The sequence below is a fragment of the Balaenoptera borealis genome (genome assembly GCF_965194805.1).
Source record: "Balaenoptera borealis genome assembly, chromosome: 4".
Classification (NCBI taxonomy): Eukaryota; Metazoa; Chordata; class Mammalia; order Artiodactyla; family Balaenopteridae; genus Balaenoptera; species Balaenoptera borealis.
The window spans coordinates 69327128-69353576 of NC_138861.1; the positions used below are offsets into that span (position 1 = coordinate 69327128).

Here is a 26449-nt window from a genome sequence, read left to right on the forward strand (position 1 = left end):
CCATTCCCACCCTCCATGCCCTCTCTGAAATTCTTCTAGTTCAACAGGATACATTTATCATCTTTCTATCGGACGCCCATACATGCTATCACCAACAGAGACAATTCAACAACTTAACACATTTATAAAAACGCAGAAAGTACCTGGACATAGGCTCTGCAAGAGCGCTCTCTTTTCTGAAGCTGAATCCATTAAGACAGCAGATTAAACACAGAATAGAAAAAACAAGTTAGTGACAGAAGAAAACAAGAAAAATAAAAGAACACATCTACACAAACACCTTATTTTGTTGTGCACTACTTTCAAGAAGAGAATGAAAGCTAAGCAGCAGCAAAATGTCAGCAATGGCATGAAAAATAGTAACTAACAGCTTTTCAGAACCCAAGTGATAACTGGATGGTATAAAGCTGTTAATGATGGAAAGAAATCTTAGACTAAATTTAGTAGAAATTAGTAAAAATCAATATACTTCATTCATTTGACATGATTCATTTCATATGAGGTTAGTTATTAATTCATGGGCCACAAATGAAGATCTAGGAAGTTAAGTAAATTATGTCAAAAATTTGGAACCCATTTTTAAAGATAGTAAATTGTCTGTGGTTTACAGATTTTTAGATGGTTAATGTGTCCCACAAACCATTTGTTCATACATACAAAAAGTTCTATTTATTGAGAAAATTGAAATGCCCATTCATTTGACTATTTGATTCTAAGGGACAAATACCAAGAGATAAGTAACTTCTGATTAAAAGAATGCAATCGATATTGTGATTTATCTTGTTTTTATTTCTTGAAGAATTCCTTTTGATGGTTTTGACCAAAAATTTTATACATTTTAGAAACTTCTGTGGGATAACAAGCCTGTTTCTGTGTGTTTCTTTGTTTGCATACAGAATGATGTTTTTCTGGGCAAAAGGTTAACAGCAACTCATACTCAGTCCCAAACATTTTTTCCTGGTGATAAAATGAATAATTAATACATATATTTGCTCTGTTTAAATAAATGACTGCAAATTTTATAAATTAGATTGTAGTTTTCCTCCTTTTCCCTATTATTTTCCTTCAGTAGCCTCGATTGTTCAAGGAGAAAATTACCCAGTTTTAAGAAGCAGTTACTCTGATGCCTTTTGTGTGGCTAATACTCTCCCACTTTAATTCATGCATTCTTCAATGAGCATAGAGCAGTTACTCCTCTAAAGAATTAAGTGAGGAATGAGTGCAAGTAAATTGTCAGCACTGTCATTTGGATCACTGACTCTCATTTTGGTTTAGCAGGTCTCTAAACCCTCCAGAATTTCAATGTGGGGCACAACTGATTTGTACCAAGTTGACTTTGCAAATCTGATGGGTTAAAACTGCTTCAGGGAACAGTGGGAACCACAGGAAATGAGAGCAAGCCAGGAAGCATGTGAATAACCTCTGCCCTCCCATCTTCTTACCCCATCATGCAAATTAACAGATAACAAACCACGTTATATAAACAGTTGAAAAGAGCCAAATAAGAAACAAAAGAGAGCATTAAAAAGCTTCACAAATGAAAATTTGTCCATTATGTAGTTATTTGATATTCAGACTAGGCAAGCTGATTAGCTGTAGCTAGTTAGAATGTGACATTAATTGCCAGCTTTACCTGATATTGCCAGACATCGACACCATTTTTAAATAAAGATACAAAGTATTGCTATAACAAGTAATGGTATGGATATGTAACATTAATAGAAATGACTATATCCAGTACATTATGGTAACAATAGCCGGCAGCAATATTCATTAATAGCCTCCAGTCAGCCTGGGTAATAACACATTAAAATCACAGCATGCCCAGATTACACAGGCAGCTGTGGATTATATTCTGCCAGCGGCTTGGTTGAGATTCTATCAGGAATATGAATGACAAAAATAACTCCTTTTTGCTCAGCATGAAAAAAACTTTAGTAATAATTTATATCTAATTGATAAAACTGAATCTATTTTCTGAGGATGAAATTGCAGGAAAAACTGACAGATAAAATATCTAGCTTTTTAATGTCGAACCATTATTATTTTAAAAAATTTCTTTCTTCTCATGAGTGAGACTCCTAGTCTAATAAGACAGAAAAGAAATAAACATAATAAAGACCAGTCTGCAAAGTTATTTTTTCATTCTAAAGGGGAATGTTCATTTAGTGAATTCCATACAGGACATTAGACCGTCACTGCCAAATTCTTGCTTTTTTAAGTAATAAGATTATCACTGATATTTGAGACCTTAAAATCAAGTTTCAATAAACGATCATCTTTACTACAAAAATGCCATTCAGGGAATACATGTTATCTGGTGGCAGCATTCTAATATCTTTTCACCATGTGATATTTTGTTACATAAATAAATGATATTCTTTATAAATATATTAAATATATTTTACATACTTATGTAAATAAAATGCTTATATGTGTATAGGTTATATATAAAATGCTTATATATGAGTATATAATGTATATAAATATATAGCAGATTTATAAATATAAATTAAAATACATAAAATTCCTTAAAATTTAAAAAATAAATTATTTTTATTAGTTACAATTCAAAGTTGCTGAAACACATTTAAACCTTTTAAATTATAATGGTAATGATACAAAATCAGTAATTTAAAAAATCAAAAGGAAATAAAAATTAAAACAAGTACTTGCCCTATGAGTTTTTTTAATGTAATATTAATTAGGTTAAATGATTTTTTAAAAAATCTATAATGTATTACTAATATCCTTTTTCATTGTTATTTTCTAAATTTCTGCTTGTTGATTAGACATTTGTTTTACTGTTAATTATATTAATATAAAGGTTTGAAAGGGAAAAAAACCCCAAAAGAAATGGCATTTATCTATATTAAGTTAACCCTGTCAGAATTTAGTATACAAAAGAGTACTATGGAAAATAGAATTGTAAATTCAAAATACATATAGAGAGATATCAGTTATTGTTCCTTAGATTGAAAGTCAAATAAGGTCATTATTATACTGCAATAGTGAAGTGAATTGAATATAGCTAGCAATTCTCTTTAGAATGATCTGATTTTATGGAAAGAAAGAAATTAATCAGGGAAGTCTCACTGATTTTACAACTTTAAAGACACATGTAACTAAGGTCCTTACCTTGTTCAAACTTCGTGCAGCACTATCTTTTCCACCTGGGGTCAAGTTCCGGAGCTGTACATCTAGGAGGCCTACCAGCTGATCCATGGCCCGGACTGAGTAAGTGATATCTCCAGCATTCAAATGATTTCTTGTCTGTTCAGCCAGTTCTCTAGCAATGTTGGCAGCCGTCTCTCCAGATTTCAACTACAATTTTGAAAACAGAACAAAAAGGAAAGAGATTTTAAATAAGTAATTTTATTGGCTTCTTTGGACAATTGTTTTTGCATATGTTTTAATCATTGAGGCAAGAAAGTTATTAAACCCCATCTTTACTTGGTATACATTCCTTAAGTTTTCCTGCTAATCCATTATTTTCTTCAATACTTAACTTGAAATTCATGCCTTTAGGAAGCTCCTCTTGAGGAGTCTAACTTCTAGAAATTGTTCTTAGTTTACCCATCTGGTTTGCCCTATGACTTTTCTCTATGCATTTCTAAAGGTTTGCCCTATGACTTTTCTCTATGCATTTCTAAATTGGATGTTGACAGAGGCCAGTACAAATTTTCCATTATGCCTAGTTTAGCACTTGGTTCACAACAAATAGTCACTGCTGCTAAACTCTGTGAAAATTTAATTCCAAATAAAATCCCTGCTTTTCAAAGTGCTCTTCATCTTCTTACTAAGTAAGAGATTTTGTTCCCAATGTACTAGGTAGCAAACTATTGCTTAGTTTCTAGCACTTTCCTTTTCTGAAAGTATGTGCTGCTTTTTCAAGTATATTCTACAAGAATTTTTCAAATTGTCAACAATCCAAAGATGTTAAAAGAGATAGACTAATACCCTATGATTACTTGAGCAAATTTGATAGCTCTGGGTAATAAGAAGACAGGAATATATATTAGTTTATAAGGAAGGCCTGGGGAACTTAAAAAAAGAAAGTAAGTGTGATTTCCCAATTTATCATGTCCTTTATCATTTTTAAACTAATAGACTAAAATAAGATTATAAAACATTTACACAATATAGATATAGGTATGCAATGCAAAAATCATGAATGTCTCTTCTTTTGCCTCTATATATTCCCACTTCCCAGAGATTATTAATGGTTTGGTACGTATCTTTCCTGACTTTAGCCTGCTCTATTACTACTTAAATATATAATAGTGTCGTTATTTAGAAAATTTTCTTTTCTTCTCTTTTTCTATTTTTAACACAGTCTAATACAGAACTTAGAATCCCGAACAGAAAGGTCCTCTCTTTGTAAGGCTATCTTTCTAATGGCTATCCAGAAAGCTATAAGGGGCACAACAAAAACTCTTAGTCAAATAGGTTATCACTATCTATTCAGGGATGCTTAATAAATCCCTAGCGGTATTGAATGTTAAAGAAACATGAATAAATTGGAGAAATTGGAATAACTAAATTGTTAACAATCACATTCTCAAGTATATAGAAAAATCCTAATTCAAAAACGTAAAAATAGTTTAATAACAAAGTGTTGGCAAAGATTTGTAAAAATGTATATGACTATCATAAACTACTACTGAATGTGTATATTTCCATACTTCCTATGTAGAGTAAATTACTAGTGTCTATTAAACTCTGAAATGTGAAGACTGTATAAGACAGAGATTTGTCTTATCACTATCAACCATAAAAAAATAATCCCACTGTTATGAAAGAGATATGTTCAAAGATGTTCATTCTAGCTTGCTTATAAAACAAAATGGGTTATGACTGTGGAAAACTGCTCATGTATATAAATACTATGGAATATTAATCAACAGTTTAAAAGTATGAAGGAGAACAATATTGTTAACGTTAATCTTCAACATGTAATATTGAGTTAAAATAAATGCAAGTATAAAAATTATTTATATGCTAATATATATAGGCATGTTATTTGTGAAATATGAACACACAACTTGAGTAGCATATAAACATGTTACCTATGAAAAATAAATATTATATGTAAATATTTTATGTTTATATATATATGTGTATATGTTTAAACACATAGAACAAAATCTGAAACATGGAAATCAAAAAACAAATCCTTTTCTTCAGTGTTTAAATTTTACAAGAAGAATATATTAATGTATTACAAGAAGAATATGTTAAAGTATTATTATATAGTTAATTGGTACTTTTTAGAAACCCTTAAAATAAAAAAACACTTGCACTAAATTTATTGAATTTGTAAATTATGGTCAGGACCTGAAAACCTGAGATACTTGTAAGACCAAATGGAATAGATTGTAAGGTTCAAGGATAAGTGTGTAACAAAGTCAATGTAGACCCACTGATGGATCATGAAAGTACTTTTAAGTGGTCACAAAGTGACGTAAATGTGATTATAATCCACACATTTAATCATTACATATAATTTAGGGCTACTTACTGGTAATCTAGTAAAGCAATTAATGATTTATAAAATTCAGTATTTGTTAATTAAATTGATGAAATGCTAGTACTCATGAAGTATTCAAATTCAATATTCCATCAGTAAGTCTGAACACCTGATACAATTGCTTGGCAATGTTGCAAAACTCCTGTGCACATGAGTATCCAGATAGCTGGAATTCCTATCATTTTCCAAAGGGATATTCTTTTAATCAATGCACCACTCATAGAGTCTTTTTTTTTTTTTTATAGAAAGGCAGACTGCCACATGCAGCACCTCATTTGGATATTTCTAGAGTCTTGGAAGCTTGACTACCCTATGTTCTCCTACAAATGGACCTTGAGAGCTCGATTTTAGGTTCTAGCAGGGGAGTGCACCTACTCATATACCCTTGAATGAAGAATGGTCCTCCTCTATTGGGAAAGGTCATCCTCTTCAACCAAGCGAGCAGCTTTGGAAGGGATGCACGTGGAGCGGTGAGGGTGGAAGGGGACACCCGCCTAGCCAGCCAGATCAGCCGAATCAACCCTGGAGATCAATGGGGTGACAGATGCCACATCCACCATTCATAGAGTCTTGCATTTGTTGTAGTTTCCCACCTACGCTATTCTTATAAAAATGAATCTATTTGTGGAATTACTATTGTTTTACTTTGTTAAGCATTATGCACTTGTATAATTGTTTTATTATCATTATTACTGTATTGTTTTCTTCTATGCCTTTATTACCACATAATATTTTTTCTATGAGAAAATGTCAAGGCACATGGACCTCTGGAGTCTTTTGATTCACTTAAACGGGCGCTGTTGGAAAAAGGCTGAGATCTACTAAAGTAGATAATAGGCTTTCTTTCATACATCATCTTCAAAACTAAAGATGCAAGTACTGTCTTTCATTACAGCTATCAGGGAACATTATAAAAAACAAAATTACTTATCAAACAAAAAAATAGGTATTTTCACATTGTAATTCAATTTCTTTTCTTTTTCTGTGTAGTTGTACAAACATAGTCTTCAATTATTAATTATTATAACATTGGGGTAGGACATGATAAGATGAAAAAGGAGGCTTATGTAATTCCCTAATATAAAAATTTAAACTTTTTCTTTATGTACAGTAATGAAAAAGTTGAAAATGTAAATGACTAATAAGTCAAAATATTACTGCTCTCAACATAAAAGATAATGATGCTGCCTATATATGTGTCAATAGCAGATAGTGTAGTGTTGTAAAACCGTGAGTCAAATATGAAAATCACTAGTGGATTATCTTAAAAATAGTAACTACATTTTAGCCCTCAAGTGTTTATTTATGAAGAATAAATCTAATTAATCCCACAAAAGAACTCTGGAACTCAATGTTCACCAACAAGAAAGCTGTAAGAAAAAAACTAAAGTACAAATAAGTTATAAAAATGTTTAGAATAAAAATGTGATAAGCATGTTTTTAAAGTAAAATAAGAACTAATATAACCATTTATTCATTATGATCCTCTCTTCCTCTTAAAATTGAAGAAATCATAGTAAAATTCTTTCATTCATTCAACAATCATTTGGACACTTGGTATTTCCTAAGGAAATAAAGACAAATGTTATATGTGGCTCTTGCACTCAGGAATCTCACGTTCTACTAGTTGGTATTGCGGGGCAGGGTGCATAAAGGCAGATAATACTAATTCAACAATGCAATTTTAATAACAGAATGTATATGGGGTGTTATTGGAATATAGTACAGGGGTAATAAACACCTGGAAATTAGGTGGGAAAGCAACAGAAAGTAACAATAAGTTGAAAGTTAAAAGATAAGTTGAGGGTGACTTGGTAAGATAAAATTCTGGTGGGGACTGGTGGGGAGAGAGAGCCAAGAAGATGCTATATAAAAAGCGAAGTCTAAATAATCATGGTTTGGGAAGACAGGGTACTAAAGGCAGAACAGAAAGAAAAAGCACATTTTTCTATCTTCAGAATTCAATTTGGGAGCTACATAGCACAAATTGTGTGTCTGTATGTATTAAATATATATATATAGTTTTAAAAAATAGAATATCTCTATCTCTATTTATATTTTCAACAATCGTTCCTTCAGTCTAAATGTTCATTTGTTCTTTAACCAAAATTTGAATTTCTAATAGTATTATGCTAAAGTCTGGGGATAAAATGGTCCCCAAAAACATGACCTTACGTACTAGTAAGGGAAGGGCTATCAATAAATTAACTGCACAAGAATTTGATTTCAGTTTTTTTGAGGGCAATACAGAATCCCAGTGCGGTAGAGTAGTTTAAAGGCATTTTAACCTGGTGTATGAAGTTAGGGAATAATTTAGGAAATACTTCACTGAGAAAGAATGTGTAATCTGAGATGAAATAGAAAAGAGGGAATTAGCTTGGGATGAGGGCAGGAGCTTCCAGGCAGAGAGAGCAGCTTTTAGGAGAGGGCGGCAGGGAGTCTTAAGGGTGCTGCACAAAGGGCACTTGTGACTGGGGTTTAGGCAACTGGAGAGGTAAGCAAGGAGCAGATTGAGCAGTCCCACTTCGGAAGTCATGATGACGATTTTGGAAAATTGTGCTAAGAGTGATGTGAATGTACTAAAGAGTCTAAATAGGAGTGGGCTAATCAGTCTTATATTTGAAATCAAACTCAGTAGAATGGATTAGAGAGTTCAGGAGTGAATGAAAGGGGACCTGCTGTGAGGTCTTCTACTGCCACAGCAGTAGAAGAAGCTGTTGTGGATTAAGGGTAGTAGCAGTGAAGAAAAGTGACAACTGGCCTGATTTGGGAGAGATTTACAAGTACCCTGAGAGGCCTATTATCTGATTGGATGTGTGAGGGGAAGGAAAGGGAGGCACCAAGAGTCATCTCCAATTTTCTTGTTAATGGCAGTGGTGCCATCAACTGGACTCTCTCATAGTCACTGTGACCTCAAGGTTCAAGCTCAGTTCAAAGGTTGCCTTATCAGACCAGGCCTTCACTAACCATATTCCTTCCAGGGGCATCCAGAAGCTACTCTTCTTTCTGATTGTCCTATTTATTTCTCTCACCACTGTTATTATTATCTTATTTCCATACAAAAATATACACATATCTTGAATCTGCCTTAAGTCTTCTGTGCAAAGAGGCAGGATTGAAATAGTTATTTCATATAATCTAGCTTAAAGACATCATTACAATGTCTATCTCTTAACATTTCTTTTATTCTGCTAAAGTTATTTCTCAGAAAAAAGTACATGCACACTGAGAAATCTTATGAGTTTTGTGAGGATTAGTAAATTAGTGCCTGTATTGAAATGGTGGGATTATACCTAGGGCTTCAATAGGGGAGGGAAAACCCTGCAGCTGTAGTTAAGGATAATAATTATGACAGAGATGGATACTATTTGCATTTCAAATTTTGACACAAGGAAAAACAGTTTTCTTTGAAATAAGCTTTGACATTTTATGGGATTTACTATATCAAATATTAATCAGGTGTCAAAACAATTCATGAAGAAGTTACTCATATTGTTTAAGTACAAAGCTACTATTTCTTTGAAAGATCTGCCTATTTTTCTATAAATCTGAGTCAAGTAGGTATATAAACAATAAAATGCTTCTAGCTTACAACTGAATGTAGGCTAAATGAGCCTGAAGATGTGGAAATTCCACTAATCTCTGATCAAATTAACAAGCAATTTACTTTCATTCCACAGTAGATCTACAGACGTTAACGAATGGATGACGTCATCATCCTGGATGACAGGATTCAACCAGTCTTCCAGAACAAATCACCGGCTTATTTTATACTGTAAAACAGCAACATCATTTCTAGATCTTCACATCCTTCTTTAGAAAATGCAGGAAGAATCTTACATTATCTCAAAAGCTGTCAGTAGTTTGTGTGCAAACAAACGAAAAGATATTTCAGTTTGCTAGAAATAAGAAGACTATTTCCCAGTAACAATTCAGGCATATCTTTTTCCTATAATAGTTGGACCAGGTAATGAAGTAGGAAGCAGACCTTACTTTACATGTAAATAAATACGGAATGTCTTCACAACTTTAATTCCACAATTTTCAATTGAAAAAAGACAGGAGGGATTATAAAGTGCAATGAATTCTTTAAAGGTATGCAAAATAGAAAATATAAACTCCTTTTTGATAAGTTGAGTCCAAGCTAGAGGTCAGGCTGAAGCCAGAGACTATGATTTCAGCAAACAGTCATTAAGAAATGTGAGAAAACAGGATATTTTACCACATATGTTAGAGAAGGCAGAGCTCTAAACTAATTTGTTGGCTTCCAATATGACCAGAAACATATTTTTAAAACATTAATTTGAAGACATATGTACCTAATCTCACTATCTAGTTAATCTATCTTTGTATCCAATCATCTGTTTATCTTTGTACCTAACTTTCTGTCCACCCATTCATCCAACCACCCACCCACCCACCTACCAATCTCTCTCCCTCTCTGCCCCTACACTCCACCATTGCACTTTTTTGTACAACTTCTGCTTTTCCCCTTCTATACAAATTATTAAATCTCATGATTATGAAAGTATTCTGGCCAGTTTGTAACAAATTTCTTCTGCCTTTAAAGGCTTACATTTTCTCTAGTGAAATGTAATCTACTCTTTAATATCACTCAAAATGTAATCTATAATTTCACCAGTATGTAAGTGGCCTAAATTCATTTGTGAGTCATAAACCAACAAGATTCTTTGCTTGTTTTCTCCCTCCTGGCCTAACTGTAGGGGAAAAACACATTACTCATTTCTTAATGAAAATGAAAATTTAAGGTTTGCTTTTTCCAACTAAAGTAAAGCATCCTGACCCATTTATTTGTGTATACTTGCTGTCTACAGCGGTGCCTGACACACAGTGAGTGAATAGTACCAATAACAAAATGAAAGATCCTCCCATGGGAAAGATGCAGTGACTGCGATCCAGGGTGGTCTTTCCTTTAAAGCCCTCAGGAATTCCCCACAGGCACTATAAAGCCATAAGAGATGGGCCTCATGTTCCAAGGTACGTTCACCCACAAACTTGCAGAGGGAAAACTGAATACACTGTTTAAATGAGGGAATCACCCCTTCTTTTCTTTTTTCATCTATGCTTTTATTGCGGGTAACAAGTGTTACTCTATTTTAAAAGTCTGAACCACAATGAGCAGAGGAGGGAAGGAACAAATCATTCCGGATACCTATTTCACTTTTACTTTTTCACACTGGCATAACCAACAAACTAAAGAAAAGCGGGGAGGTCAGAACAGAGGAAGGAGAATGGAACAAGGGAAAGGAAGGAGGGAAGAGAGGGGCGGTGAAGAGAGAAAGAGAGGGGGATGGGAAAGGGAGGAGGGGTGAGAGAAGGGAAGCAAAAACTGTGAACTCTGCTGGTTACTTTCCATCTGCTAATTCAAGGAAGGCCTCTTTCCATCCTCCTCCATCCTTCTCTCTGCCCCAGGAGGTGGACTTACATGATGTTAGTAAGAGCACCCCTCTTCTCTGGCTTTTGTTTGGGTTTGGCCAGTGGTGAGGCTGGGCAGGCGAGGAGGGTGGAAGAGGTGAGTGGGTGAGATCAGAGTATTTATTCCCCTAGATCTTTTCTGAAAAGTTGCCTGAGGCTAGGTTGTGTCTCTTGTCTATAGGTCATCTTTCCTCTCAAGGATACTCTGTTACCAATTTTCCGTCATTCCATTGATCTGGCAACCAGAGGCCTGGGGTTGGGAACAGCTCCATCCTTGTTACTAGCTCTGGGTTCCTCTCAATCCCTTGCAGTTCACCTCTGCTCCCACAAATGCCACTGTAAACAAACCCTCTTCAAAGGTTCCATTTGTTTGTTTTTGGGACTCAGGTACTGAGGGAGGAAATGAGCAAAGGGATGAATTCTGTGGAAGATGCTTTGGGAAGGAGGGAGAGAAAATAGGACTTCCCTGGTGGTGCAATGGTTAAGAATCTGTCTGTCAATGCAGGAGACATGGGTTCGAGCCCTGGTCTGGGAGGATCCCACATGCCACGGAGCAACTAAGCCTGCGAGCCACAACTACTGAAGCCCGTGTACCTAGAGCCCATGCTCAGCAACAAGAGAGAAGCCACTGCGATGGGAAGCCTGTGCACTGCAGCGAAAGGTAGCTCCCGCTTGCTGCAACTAGAGAAAGCCTGCGTGCAGCAATGAAGACCCAAAGCAGCCAAAAATCAATAAGTAAATAAATGTATTTTAAAAGAAAAAAAGAGAAAGAAAATAGGGACAAATAACTCTGTGGACAGTGCCTACAAATTCTCTCTCAGAAGCTTACGATGTGAATAGTTAAAAGTGTCGGAGTTTTATGATAACCTGTTCAACTATCATTTATGTTTAATGAATAGCATAAATAGTTGGAGGTATAAGTAAAAGAGTGGAGAGAAGTGAAGAGAGACTAGGTAAGTGGGTGTGAGATATAAAGGCCATCATGATCTATTCACAGTGTAGCCAGTGTTGTGGCTAAATGTGACATGTTGATAAAGGTAGACCCAGCTAAACATCAGCTCCAGCACTGACCTGGCAACAGTTACATAAGCCAATTCACAGGGCTCAAAAACCTCCTCTTATACTTTTGACAATTCTATAAATTTATAAGTAATCAAGCTAAGGTATTATTATAAATTCCAACTCTCTAAATTGTATAATCTTAATATAATTATAATACAACATAATTTTACAGGTGCTACAGGATTACACAGAAATGCTCCAAAAGAACAGAACATACTTGCTATAAAACAAAAACATTCCATCCCTAAATCAAATGGGCAAGAGCTGTCTGCTCTTTGCAAGGAATTGTGCCTTTTGTCACAAGATTAGCAGGTCTGCAGAGGAAAGAAAAGAATTAAGCATCATTATCAGTTAAAGTCACCAGTAATTTCTGCAAGGAAACAGGCCAACCGTATTCAGGAATGATCATGAAAACACTCAGCTTTCTAGGTGAATTATTACTGAATTAATATTAACCCCCCGGACTTAGTATGTAGGGAATATTTTTTAAAAGTTGCTAATGTAAGGAGATATGCTACTGATCTTTTAATCTGATCACATCCAGGAAGAGTTACTTGCCCTGGGGTCTGAGCTACATTGTAATAAAATCAAAGGACATAAAAACTGTGGCAGGAACAGTACTGAAACTGGAGAAGCATCATTATGAATAGCAACAAGTATGGAGATGCACATGTAAGAGGGTAACTGGAGTCAATATAACCACTGTTCTTCCATGATTTAGGGTAAATAGATGGTTATGGCTCATCTGCTAAACAATCTACTGGGTAGATATTTATGGATTATTGTACAGTATATTATTGAGGATAAGCCTGGTTAAAAACAAATAGAGAAAAGAGCAAATGGCACAGAGAGGCTTTTAGTAAGGCCATCACTTGTAATATTTCTCAGGAAAAATCTCTTTCAGAAATTCCTCAGCATAGCTAATGTAACATAGAAGGACTCTCCATTTTAAGAGTGCATAAATCCGCACAAATTGCTATAATAAGGATTCATCCCATAGCCCTTTTGGCATAAATGCACATCTGGTCTCTGTTTGCAATGAAATCAATTCAAAGCCCCAAAGTGCATTAATAATAAAAATGTTCAACATATTGCAACCGAATAAGCCCTGCAAATTTGAGTCTGCAAGATTCTGTCACACATGTGTATACTTTTAACACTGATAAATGATTAGGTTACAGAACATTTATCAAATGGATTAAGATTCCAAAGGTAGACTTCTTTTTTTTTTTATAATTATTATTTCCACAGGAAAATCCATATGTATATATGCTAGAAGCTTTTGCTTGCTTGATTTATAATACCTCTTGGACTTTTATATCTGTAGTTCACAATACCATAAAAATTTTATTAATAATAAAATTATTATAAGCAATACTGCCTGGCTTAGAGGAAGTACATGGATTTCCCCTTTAAGAACAACAAAATCCTAGAATTAGCTCATAGCATATTAGGCTTGTCATTAAATCTTAAATTAAAATAAAGTGGAGAATTTTTTCCACATTAATTAAAAAAATTATTGACTATTTTGTTTTCAGCAGTTATAATCAACAACAGAGGATCTAGATCTGGCAAAGCCTTCCTTGTCAGTGACACGATTTACCTTCTGTGTTATATGGCTGACCCAAGGAGAAGAACAGTTGCTAAGGTCTGGTCCTTGGGGATCCCAGATTCCATCAGGAGCCAGGCATAGATAAGTTGATACTCCTAAAATAATGAGAGAAATAGGTCTGCTTCAAATATTCAAACCATCTTTCTTATAATGACTTTATATCCATAATATGTTCAAATATGAGCAAAGGTAAGACTATGATCATTAAACTGAGGTAATGTCTATTAAAACACCATGTACAGTGCCTAGCAAGCAACTAGCATTAGAGAAACATAATACAACAAACACTCAATGTTTTTAAAGCATTTGCTGACAACTATACCAGGTACAGGGAATAACTTCATGAATTAGATGAATGCGGTACCTGCCTCCATGGGGCTTACTGCTTGAGTTTTCAGAGGCAAGGTAGCGGTTGAGTCTTAAAGGAATCAGTTTGCAGGTTTTTCAGGAAAACAAGGTGGGTAAGGGCATTCCAGGCAAAGGAAAAGTATGCTGTCTTTGGGAATCATCAAGTGTTTTGAATTGAGGTCTACTGGGTAGGGAAGTTGTATTTAATGGAGTTGGAAAGGCTGGCAGAGCCAGATCATAAATGCCCTTGTCTGTCATCTGTAGGTGCTGGAAAATCAATGAAGACCATTACGCAGAGGAGACAAATGGGCTGATTTAGGCTGTAGAAAGATAACTGTGGCAGCAGCATGGAGGATGAATTTTCAGGGAGTGATATGGAAGTTGTGAGGAAGCTATTGCAATAATTCAGGTGACAAAAGACTGTGTGGGCCTTGAACAGGGGCACAGCAGAGGGGACAGAGAAAGGGTAAAAAGAAGACTGCAGAGTAAACACAGTCACCTGGGAGGGAGGGCTTCAGAAGGTTTCCTGTAAATCTCTTTCTCAATTTTCACAGAACAAGAGTGACATATTTCTGTACTGCTTTGCAGTTTGCAAACTGCTTTCAAATACAGTATTTCACTAACCTCTACAACAAACATCTGAAGAAAGGGGGGCTGTTATTATTTCTCTTTTAGAGATAAAGGAACTGAGGTCCAGAACTAAGGGGACAGCGCCAAAAGAAAAGTTCCAAATGTTTTCTGATTCCAATACCGCAGAAAACTTTGGAACTAAATATTGTGCCCCTTCATAAAGGGAAGGAAGATCTCAGAATATTTTTAAACACTTTGATGAAAACAAATTAAATGTGCACTTTTATATATCTTCTTATCTTCTCACCACTTCATATACCATGGAATTCAGAAGGACATTTCCACATTGAAACTTTGTTAAGACAAACCTATTAAAGTAACCAAATCAATAACACCCAAAATCACAGCCCCTAACAATGTTAGTCTAGTGACGTCTATTATGCATTTATTTACACATTTTATGCAATAATGCAAATTTTATGCAGGGTGTCAAGTATTAGTTTTATGAAGATCAATATCTGTAACAGTAAGAAATCAAACTATTTCTGGCTTAAAATGGTAAATAATAATATGGTTACCATTTGGTGATATTATGAATCACATCAGCGAAAAGAAAAAGGTGTGGGGACAGACAGCTATCTAGTTCTTGACTACCTCCTAGAGAAAACAACGCAGGACTGATCTCTCTAGTGGATGTTGTGTAAGAGGAGGTTGGCTCCTGCCAGCATCATCCCTGACAATGTCAAGAGGCTCCAACTATTAAAGAACAGCTACGATGACTGGTAATAAAGGATAGTCAAATCTTCTCTTTTGTTAAATGTTAGGTAGTTTCAATGATCATCTAATACAGAAGTCCTCGATCTAGTTTTCTGCAATAAACATTTGACAATTGGTGACAAGCATGACAACTAGCTCCCACCAATCCAGTGATTCACTCTGGGCTGTTGCATAGGTCAGCTGGCTCTTTGGAGTAGCTGGGACATCCATAGCTTAATTGTAATTTGACCTCACAGCATGGGTGAAAACTATTTATCTCACAGGTATGCCCACCAAATTCTCACCTGTGACTTCTTCAGGTTGCATTCTCAAACTCTGAAAATACTTGGCTGTAAATTGTAATTTAGCTGAGTCCAGAATTTAATCAAATGTTAAGTAACAAAACTACGTTGTGACCAAAAAAAAAAAAAAACTAGGAAAGCAAGCCAAAGTAACAATACACTTTTAGCTCAGCTTTGTAGGACAGACTTACCTATAGTTCCTGCAGGGCACGGCTGCTTTGCCATCTGTCCTTGACGGGTCTTAAACCACATGATTTCTCGAGCTTCCACAGCCTCACAGCTCTCTTCTAGAGCTGGGATTTGGGATGATCCTGACGGAAGGTGTGTGGTAATGTCGTCAAGTACCTCAACTGCTGGAGATGGTGTGCTGGTATTCCGGTTTCTTCTTCCTGACACTGATGGGGTGGTGCTCCTGCCTGGGCTCCAAGTTGTGGTCCGAAGGGTGGTACTGGTGGTGGTGCTTCCCGTGCCAAGAGGTCCTGCGGTAGAGATATCTGAAATAAAATTCAGAAGAAAACGCCTACATTGTTTGTTCACAGTAGGACCTAAAAATGTCCTAATACTTCAGAAGTCATTTTTATTTGACAATTCAAGGAGCCTTAAACATGGGAAAAATAAGCCAATAACAAAATATCAGAGTGCTACTTGAATATCCAGACAGCCATTTGACTAATGCTAAATGTAGGCTTGTTTGTAGTTTTTCTCAACTTCAATTACAGAAAACAAAGTTACAGCACAATTCAACTCTTCAGTAAGCTTTAAGAAGCTTCAGGCCTTTTGGACAATTAGGGAATTAAAACATTTAAAGCCCTCCCCTTAGAATCTTCAAATTCGGTATAGGAAGGGAGAGAGCTATATACAATATTTTTTCCACATTAACTATAACATGAATTTCTAAAGATGTAGCAAAAGAAAAAAAAATCAGAAATTAAAGTGCTCACAAGCTAAAAGGTAAAGAGCAATTCTGAGTATAATATCCTTAACACGAATTAGAGTAGTGTGATTTACTCGGATGCTCTTAAAACAGACCCATTGTAACAAAACTTTCAAACTTCACATTAGTAATTTCCAATTAGTGTTCATAAATTATTTTCTAACTAGATTTTTAAAGTGGCATTTTCCCAATGTATTCCAAGTTCCAGATAAAAGTGGTTAGGTTCCTTGATCAGACATTAACAGGTTATTAAATCTATAATGTAGACAAAGGAATGTCTTAATGATACTATAGAAATAATCACTGCAGAGAATTATCTTTCTGGTAAAATATATTCAAATTCCCAAGATAGGAGTGCAAGCGGGTACCAGGCCTCCACATACATACACTGCTTTCCTAACTGTAAGATTAGAAACTACTCTTAACCTCACTTACTGGCAATAAACAGTGGGGGAACTGGCTCTGGTCAGATTCAAAGTAGCACAGGTTTAAGAAACTGAAGGGAGAACTGTGATGAGCCTCCTGTTGTTTGTCATTCATGGTCTGCTTTACCATGTCATCAATTAGACTCTGCTGCCCCAGAAGAGATGCCAAATCCATCACAGTGCATTTGGTGCATAAAACAGAATAGAAATGGCAGGGGGAGGGTCTATGATTTTTCAAACACTTATTTATTTATTTTTTTTAACATCTTTATTGGAGTATAATTGCTTTACAATGGTGTGTTAGTTTCTGCTTTATAACAAAGTGAATCAGCTTTACATATGCATATATCCCCATATCTCCTCCCTCTTGCGTCTCCCTCCCACCCTACCTCTCCTACCCCTCTAGGTGGTCACAGAGCACCAAGCTGATCTCCCTGTGCTACGTGGCTGCTTCCTACTAGCTATCTATTTTATATTTGGTAGTGTATTTATGTCCATGCCACTCTCTCACTTTGTCTCAGCTTCCCCTTCCCATGTCCTCAAGTCCATTCTCTATGTTTGTGTCTTTATTCCTGTCCTGCCCCTAGGTTCATCAGAACTATTTTAAACACTTATTTAATCATTGAAATTGTAGCATTTTCTGAAATGATACTATTTGCTATTTTGTCTTCTTGCTTGTTCTTCTGTTTCCTCTCCCCTCCTTCCTCCATTTTCTCTCACGTTCCCTCTCCACGTGAATGGTAATGTTCATAACTACATTTACTCAAAGTTCATACAAGAAACCAGAGTATCCTTCTTTCCCCTTCTTTTTTCTGTATACACCATCTCCCCCAAATTGCCAAGTCTGGCAGATTCCATCTAATTTAAAAAATTACTTGGAGACCTTCAAGATGGCAGAGGAGTAAGATGTGGAGATCACCCTCCTCCCCACAGATACATCAGAAATACATCTACATGTGGAACAACTCCTACAGAACACCTACTAAAGGCTGGCAGAAGACCTCAGACTTCCCAAAAGGCAAGAAACTCCCCACATACCTGGGTAGAGCAAAAGAAAAAAGAATAAACAGAGACAAAAGAATAAGGACAGGACCTGCACCTCTGGGAGGGAACTGGGAAGGAGGAAAAGTTTCCACACACTACGAAGCCCCTTCACTGGCGGAGACATGGGGGTGGAGAGGGGGAAAGCTTTGGAGCCATGGAGGAGAGCACAGCAACAGGGGTGCAGAGGGCAAAGCGGAGAGATTCCCACAGAGAGGATGGGTGCTGACAAGCACTCACCAGCCTGAGAGGCTTGTCTGCTCACCTGCCGGGACAAGCGGGGGCTGGGAGGTGAGGCTCGGGCTTCGGAGGTCAGATCCCAGGGAGAGGACTGGGGTTGGCTGTGTGAACACAGCCTGAAGGGGGCTAGTGCACCACAGCTAGCCGGGAGGGAATCAGGAAAAATTCTGGAAGTGCCTAAGAGGCAAGAGACCATTGTTTCAGGGTGCACGAGGAGATGGGATTCAGAGCACCGCATAAACGAGCTCCAGAGACAGGCGCGAGCTGCGGCTATCAGTGCAGACACCAGAGACGGGCATGAAAGGCTAAGGCTGTTGCTGCAGCCGCCAAGAAGCCTGTGTGCAAGCACAGGTCACTATCCACACCTCCCCTTCCAGGAGCCTGTGCAGCCTGCCACTGCCAGGGTCCCGTGATCCAGGGACAACTTCCCTGGTAGAACGCATGGCGTGCCACAGGCTGTCGCAATGTCAGGCCGGCCTCTGTCGCCACAGGCTAGCCACGCACTCCATACCTCTCCCTCCCCCCGGCCTGAGTGAGCCAGAGCCCCCTAATCAGCTGCTCCTTTAACACCGTCCTGTCTGAGCGAAGAACAGATGCCCTCAGGGGACCTACATGCAAAGGCGAGGCCAAATTCAAAGCTGAACCCCAGGAGCTGTGCGAACAAAGAAGAGAAAGGGATATTTCTCCCAGCAGCCTCAGGAGCAGTGGATTAAATCTCCACAATCAACTTGATGTACTCCGCATCACTGGAATAGCTGAATAGACAATGAATCATCCCAAAATTGAGGCGGTGGACTTTCGGAGCAAACGTAGACATGGGATTTGCTTTCTGCATCTAATTTGTTTCAGGTCTAACGTTTATCTTAGTTTAGTACTTAGAGTTTATTATCATTGGTAGATTTGTTTATTGATTTGGCTGCTCTCTTCCTTTTATATATATATATAAAATTTTTTTCCTTTTTCTCTTTCTTGTGAGTGAGTATGTGTATGCTTATTTATGTGATTTTGTCTGTATACCTTTGCTTCTACCATTTGTCTTAGGGTTTTGTCTGTTCGTTTTTTTTTTTTTTAATATTGTTTTTAGTGCTTGTTATCATTGGTGGATTTGTTTTCTGATTTCGTTGCTCTCTTCTTTCTTTCTTATTTTTTTATTACACTTTAATTTTTATATGTTTAATAATTTAAAAATTTTTTTAATTTTAATAACTTTCTTTTCTTTCTTTCTCTCTCTCCCTCTGTCTCTCTCTCTCTCTCTCTGTCTCTCTCTCTCCCTCCCTTTTCTTCTCATCTGTGTGGCTGACACGGTCTTCATGCTCCGGCCAGGTGTCAGGCCTGTGCCTCTGAGGTGGGTCCAAAAGAGACCTCCCGGCTCCACGTGATATCAAACAACAAAAGCTCTCCCAGAGATCTCCATCTTAATACTAAGACCCAGCTCCACTCAACGACCAGCAAACTCCACTGCTGGACACCCTATGCCAAACAACTAGCAACACAGGAACACAACCCCACCCATTAGCAGAGAGGCTGCCTAAAATATAAAAAGGTCACAGACACCCCAAAACACACCACCAGACATGGTCCTGCCCACAGGAAAGAAAAGATCCAGTCTCATCCACAGAACACAGGCCCCAGTCCCCTCCACAAGGAAGCCTAGATAACCCACTGAACCAACCTTAGCCACTGGGGGCAGACACCAAAAACAACGGGAAATACGAACCTCCAGCCTGCAAAAAGAAGACCCCAAACACAGTAAGTTAAGCAAAACGAGAAGACAGAGAAATATGCAGCAGATGAAGGAGCAAGGTAAAAACCCACCAGACCAAACAAATGAAGAGGAAATAGGCACTCTATCTGAAATAAAATTCAGAATAATGATAGTAAAGATGATCCAAAATCTTGGACATACAATGGAGAAAATACAAGAAAAATTTAACAAGGACCTAGAAGAACTAAAGAGTAAACAAACAATGATGAACAACACAATAAATGAAATTAAAAATTCTCTAGAGGGAGTCAATAGCAGAATAACTGAGGCAGAAGAACAGATAAGTGACCTCAAAGATAAAATAGTAGAAATAACGACCACAGAGCAGAATAAAGAAAAAAGAATGGAAAGAATTGAGGACAGTCTCAGAGACCTCTGGGACAACATTAAATGCACCAACATTTGAATTATAGGGGTCCCAGAAGAAGAAGAGAAAAAGAAAGGGATTGAGAAAATATTTGAAGAGATTATAGTTGAAAACTCCCTAATATGGGAAAGGAAATAGGCAATCAAGTCCAGGAAGCACAGAGAGTCCCATACAGGATAAATCCAAGGAGAAACATGCCAAGACACATATTAATCAAACTATCAAAAATTAAATACAAAGAAAATATATTTAAAGCACTTTACAAGCCAGAAGGGAGTAGTGGGACATATTTAAAGTGATGAAAGGGAAAAAACTACAACCAAGATTACTGTACCCAGCAAAGATCTCATTCAGATTCGACGGAGAAATTAAAAGTTTTACAGACAAGCAAAAGCTGAGAGAATTAAGCACCACCAAAGCAGCTTCACAACAAATGCTAAAGGACCTTCTCTAGGCAGGAAACACAAGAGAAGGGAAAGACCTACAATAACAAACCCAAAACAATTAAGAAAATGGTAATAGGAAACATACATATAGATAATTACCTTAAATGTAAATGGATTAACTGCTCCAACCAAAAGACATAGACTAGCTGAATGGATACAAGAACAAGACCCATATATGTGCTGTCTACAAGAGACCCACTTCAGACCTAGGGACACATACAGACTGAAAGTGAGGGGATGGAAAAAGATATTCCATGCAAATGGAAATCAAAAGAAAGCTGGAGTAGCAATTCTCATATCAGACAAAATAGACTTTAAGATAAAGACTACTAAAAGACACAAAGAAGGACACTACATAATGATCAACGGATCAATCCAAGAAGAAAATATAACAATTGTAAATATTTATGCACCCAACACAGGAGCACCTCAATACATAAGGCAAATGCTAACAGCCATAAAAGCAGAAATCGACAGTAACACAGTCATAGTAGGGGACTTTAACACCCCACTTTCACCAATGGACAGATCATCCAAAATGAAAATAAATAAGGAAACACAAGCTTTAAATGACACATTAAACAAGATGGACTTCATTAACATTTATAGGACATTACATCCAAAAGCAACAGAATACACTTTCTTCTCAAGTGCTCATAGAACATTCTCCAGGAAAGATCATACCCTGGATCACAAAACAAGCCTTGGTAAATTTAAGAAAATCGAAATCGTATCAGATAACTTTTCTGACCACAATGCTATGAGACTAGTTATCAATTACATGAAAAAATCTGTAAAAAATACAAATACATGGAGGCTAAACAATACATTACTAAATAACGAAGAGATCACTGAAGAAATCAAAGAGGAAATCAAAAAATACCTAGAAACAAATGACAATGAAAACACAATGACCCAAAACGTATGGAATGCAGCAAAAGCAGTTCTAAGAGGGAAGTTTATAGCAATACAATCCTACCTAAAGAAACAAGAAACATCTCAAATAAACAACCTAACCTTACACCTAAAGCAATTAGAGAAAGAAGAACAAAAAAACCCCAAAGTTAGCAGAACGAAAGAAATCATACAGATCAGATCAGAAATAAAAGAAAAAGAAATGAAGGAAACGATAGCAAACATCAATAAAATTAAAAGCTGGTTCTTTGAGAAGATAAACAAAATTGGTAAACCATTAGCCAGACTCATGAAGAATAAAAGGGAGAAGACTCAATCAATAGAATTAGAAATGAAAAAGGAGAAGTAACAACTGACACTGCAGAAATACAAAGGATCATGGGGGATTACTACAAGTGACTATATGCCAATAAATGGACAACCTGGAAGAAATGGGCACATTCTTAGAAAAGCACATCCTTCCAAGACTGAACCAGGAAGAAATAGAAAATATAAACAGGCCAATCACAAGCACCGAAATTGAAACTGTGACTAAAAATCTTCCAACAAACAAAAGCCAATGACCAAATGGCTTCACAGGTGAATTCTATAAAACATTTAGAGACCTTACACCTATCCTTCTAAAACTCTTCCAAAATAGAGCAGAGGGAGGAATGCTCCCAAACTCATTCTCTGCGGCCACCATCATCCTGATACCAAAACCAGACACAGATGTCACAAAGAAAGAAAACTACAAGCCAATAGCACTGATGAACATGGATGCAAAAATCCTCAACAAAATACTAGCAAACAGAATCCACAGCACATTTAAAGAATCATACACCATGATCAAGTGGGGTTTGTCCCAGGAATGCAAGGACTCTTCAGTGTATGCAAATCAATCAGTGTGCTACACCATATTAACAGATTGAAGGAGAAAAACCATATGATCATCTCAATAGATGCAGAGAAAGCTTTTGACAAAATTCAACACCAATTTATGATAAAAACCCTCCAGAAAGTAGGCATAGAGGGAACTTACTTCAGCATAATAAAGGCCATATATGACATACCCACAGCCAACATCGTTCTCAATGGTGAAAAACTGAAACCATTTCCACTAAGATCAGGAACAAGACAAGGTTATCCACTTTCACCACTATTATTCAACATAATTTTGGAAGTTTTAGCAACAGCAATCAGAGATGAAAAAGAAATTAAAGGAATCCAAATTGGAAAAGAAGTAAAACTGTCTCTGTTTGCAGATGACATGATACTATACATAGAGAATCCTAAAGATGCCACCAGAAAACTACTAGAGCTAATCAATGAATTTGGTAAAGTAGCAGGATACAAAATTAATGCACAGAAATCTCGTGTACTCCTATACACTAATGATGAAAAATCTGAAAGATAAATTAAGGAAACACTCTCATTTACCATTGCAATAAAAAGAAAAAAATACCTAGCAATAAACTTACCTAAGGAGACAATAGACCTGTATGCAGAAATCTATAAGACACTGATGAAAGAAATTAAAGATGATACAAATAGATGGAGAGATATACCATGTTCTTGGATTGGAAGAATCAACATTGTGAAAATGAGTATGCTACCCAAAGCAATCTACAGATTCAATGTAATTCCTATCAAACTACCATGGGCATTTTTCAGAGAACTAGAACAAAAAATTTCACAATTTATATGGAAACACAAAAGACCCCCAATAGCCAAAGCAACCTTGAGAAAGAAAAACAGAGCTGGAGGAATTAGGCTCCCTGACTTCACACTATACTACAAAGCTACAGTAATCAAGACAGTATGGTACTGGCATAAAAACAGAAATACAAATCAATGAAACAGGATAGAAAGCCCAGAGATAAACCCATGCACCTATGGTCACCTTATTTTTGATTAAGGAGGCAATGATATACAATGGAGAAAAGACAATCTCTTCAATAAATGGTGCTGGGAAAACTGGACAGCTACATGTAAAAGAATGAAATTAGAACACTCCCTGACACCATGCACAAAACTAAACTCAAAATGGATTAAAGACCTAAATGTAAGGTCAGACAGTATAAAACTCTTAGAGGAAAACATAGGCAGAACACTCTATGACATAAATCACACCAGGATCCTTTTTGACCCACCTTCTAGAGAAATGAAAATAAAAACAAAAATAAACAAATGGGACCTAATGAAACTTAAAAGCTTTTGCACAGCAAAGGAAAACATAAACAAGATGAAAAGACAACCCTCAGAATGGGAGAAAATATTTGCAAATGAAGCAACTGACAAAGGATTAATCTCTAAAATTTGCAAGCAGCTCATGGAGCTCAATATTAAAAAAACAAACAACCCAATTCAAAACTGGGCAAAAGACCTAAAAAGACATTTCTCCAAAGAAGATATACAGATTGTCAAGAAACACATGAAAGGATGATCAACATTACTAATCATTAGAGAAATGCAAATCAGAACTACAATGAGGTATCTCCTCACACAAGTCAGAATGGCCATCATCAAAAAATCTACAAACAATAAATGCTGGAGAGGGTGTGGAGAAAAGGGAACCCTCTTGCACTGTTGGTGGGAATGTAAATTGATACAGCCACTATGGAGAACAGTTTGGAGGTTCCTTAAAAAACTAAAAATAGAGCTACCATGTGACCCAGCAATCCCCCTACTGGGCATATACCCTGAGAAAACCATAATTCAAAAAAATACATGTACCACAATGTTCATTGCAGCACTATTTACAATTGCCAGATCATGGAAGCAACCTAAGTGTCCATCGACAGATGAATGGATAAAGAAGATGTGGCACATACATACAATGGAACATTACTCAGCCATAGAAAGAAAGGAAATTGAGCTATTTGTAGTGAGGTGGATGCATCTGGAGTCTGTCATACAGAGTGAAGTAAGTTAGAAAGAATAACAAATACCGTATGCTAACACATATATAGAGAATGTAAAAAAAAAAAAAAGGTTCTGAAGAACCTAGGGGCAGGACAGGAATAAAGACGCAGACGTAGAGAATGGACTTGAGGACATGGGGAGAGGGAAGGGTAAGCTGGGACAAAGTGAGAGAGTGGCATGCACATATATACACTACCAAAGGTAAAATAGATAGCTAGTGGGCAGCAGCTGCATAGCACAGGGAGATCAGCTTGGTGCTTTGTGACCATCTAGAGGGATGGAATAGGGAGGCTGGGAGGGAGACGCAGGAGGGAGGAGATATGGGGATATATGTATATGTATAGCTGATTCACTTTGTTATAAAGCAGAAACTAACACACCATTGTAAAGCAATTATACTCCAATAAAGATGTTAAAAAAAAAAAAAAAATCTCTGTCTTCCCAATCACCATTATCTATTTTCAACCTGCCATCATCTATGACTGAAAACAGTGGCCTTTTAACATTTTTCTTAATAAAAGCAACACCAGAGCAAAATGCCAGTACTGGTATTTCAATATCTACTTTTGAAAAATGAAACTCAGGATTTAGTAAACAAAATTTTTGACACTAAGCATTTAACACAATTCAAATATAATATTTAGCAACATATTTTTAAACAAGTGTAATTGAATTCTTAAAATTATAAACAGTAAAAATTATTATAATATAAATTGCTTACATATAAAATTATCAGAATTTTCCAAAAAGAAAACATAAAATTAAGAAAATTTAATAATAATAAGTTGAAAATGAAATATTATTTATTAATATTAATTAATGTTAAAAGTAAACAATATAATTGTATTAATATTTAGCATTGGCTTTTAAAAAATATGTGTCAATTGTGTCATTGCTGGGAATATAAGCACATTTTTTGTGCAAATTTTTCCAGCTGATGGAAAAATTATTTTTGACCTCATACTACTTGATGGAGTAGTAAGGCAATAGTTAAAAGCTAACTTCAAGTTATTTTCTCTGACTCCAATTTCAATAATGCCATCTCTCATTTGTACTTTTGAAGGGATGATTTTGAATTAGAAGTTTTTGAAAGGAACTCTGAATCTTTTCATTGATAATGAGCTACAGTTTTTGTTTCAAACAAAGCATTTTTAGTTCTTTGTAGTCTACTTTGATCATGTAGAAACGGAGACTCATATAAGTTAGCTGTATTAGTGAAATAATCTCATGGTCAAATTTACTCGTTCAAGAAGTTTTTGATTTAGAGAAGAAATTAATTTAAAAATAGAAGCTGTGATTTTCAATGGTCTTCCTTCTCTTCCTGAGAATTCTATAGGTATTAAAGAATGCTTTCTAAATAAATGCACCCTTCTTCACTTAGAAATTTTAATTAACATACAACCCTCTGGGAGAAAAGGGGATTTGTTTTGTAATCATTTTTGCTCTGATAAAATTGCATCATCACATGTCTGGTGAGAAGATTCTCTGGCCTATTGTCTCTATCACACAAATCATGCACAAGGAGCAATGACATATGATCATAAGACTTTTGCTTGCTCTGATTCCAGGCTTGCCAAGTTTGAATAGGATTGTCTTTTAGCATAGATTTTATATATGTATCATTGTGCTCTATTTAAATGATCCAGATTTCAGATTTTTAAAAACTATAGTATCCCACCAAAAAGTATTCAACAATAGCACCACATAATGAAAATCAGTGTTCTTATTTTTCTCTAAAATTACCCTATTCAAACCATTCTCCACCTTTTGCCAAAGACATCTCTTAGGGTATACAT

At 36.2% G+C, this 26449-nt stretch overlaps 1 protein-coding gene across 2 annotated transcripts in view; it reads right to left on the reverse strand.

The window, feature by feature from the left end:
- Nucleotides 1-26449, reverse strand: part of ADGRL3 (adhesion G protein-coupled receptor L3) — a 563380-nt gene that overhangs the window by 154137 nt on the left and 382794 nt on the right. For both annotated transcript variants that reach the window (XM_082390059.1, XM_082390060.1), the window contains 4 exons: nt 15808-16110; nt 13632-13735; nt 3139-3324; nt 144-182 (listed from right to left, as the gene is read on the reverse strand). In XM_082390059.1, the coding sequence (XP_082246185.1) occupies nt 144-182; nt 3139-3324; nt 13632-13735; nt 15808-16110 (632 nt within the window). The remainder of the gene's footprint in view (nt 1-143; nt 183-3138; nt 3325-13631; nt 13736-15807; nt 16111-26449) is intronic.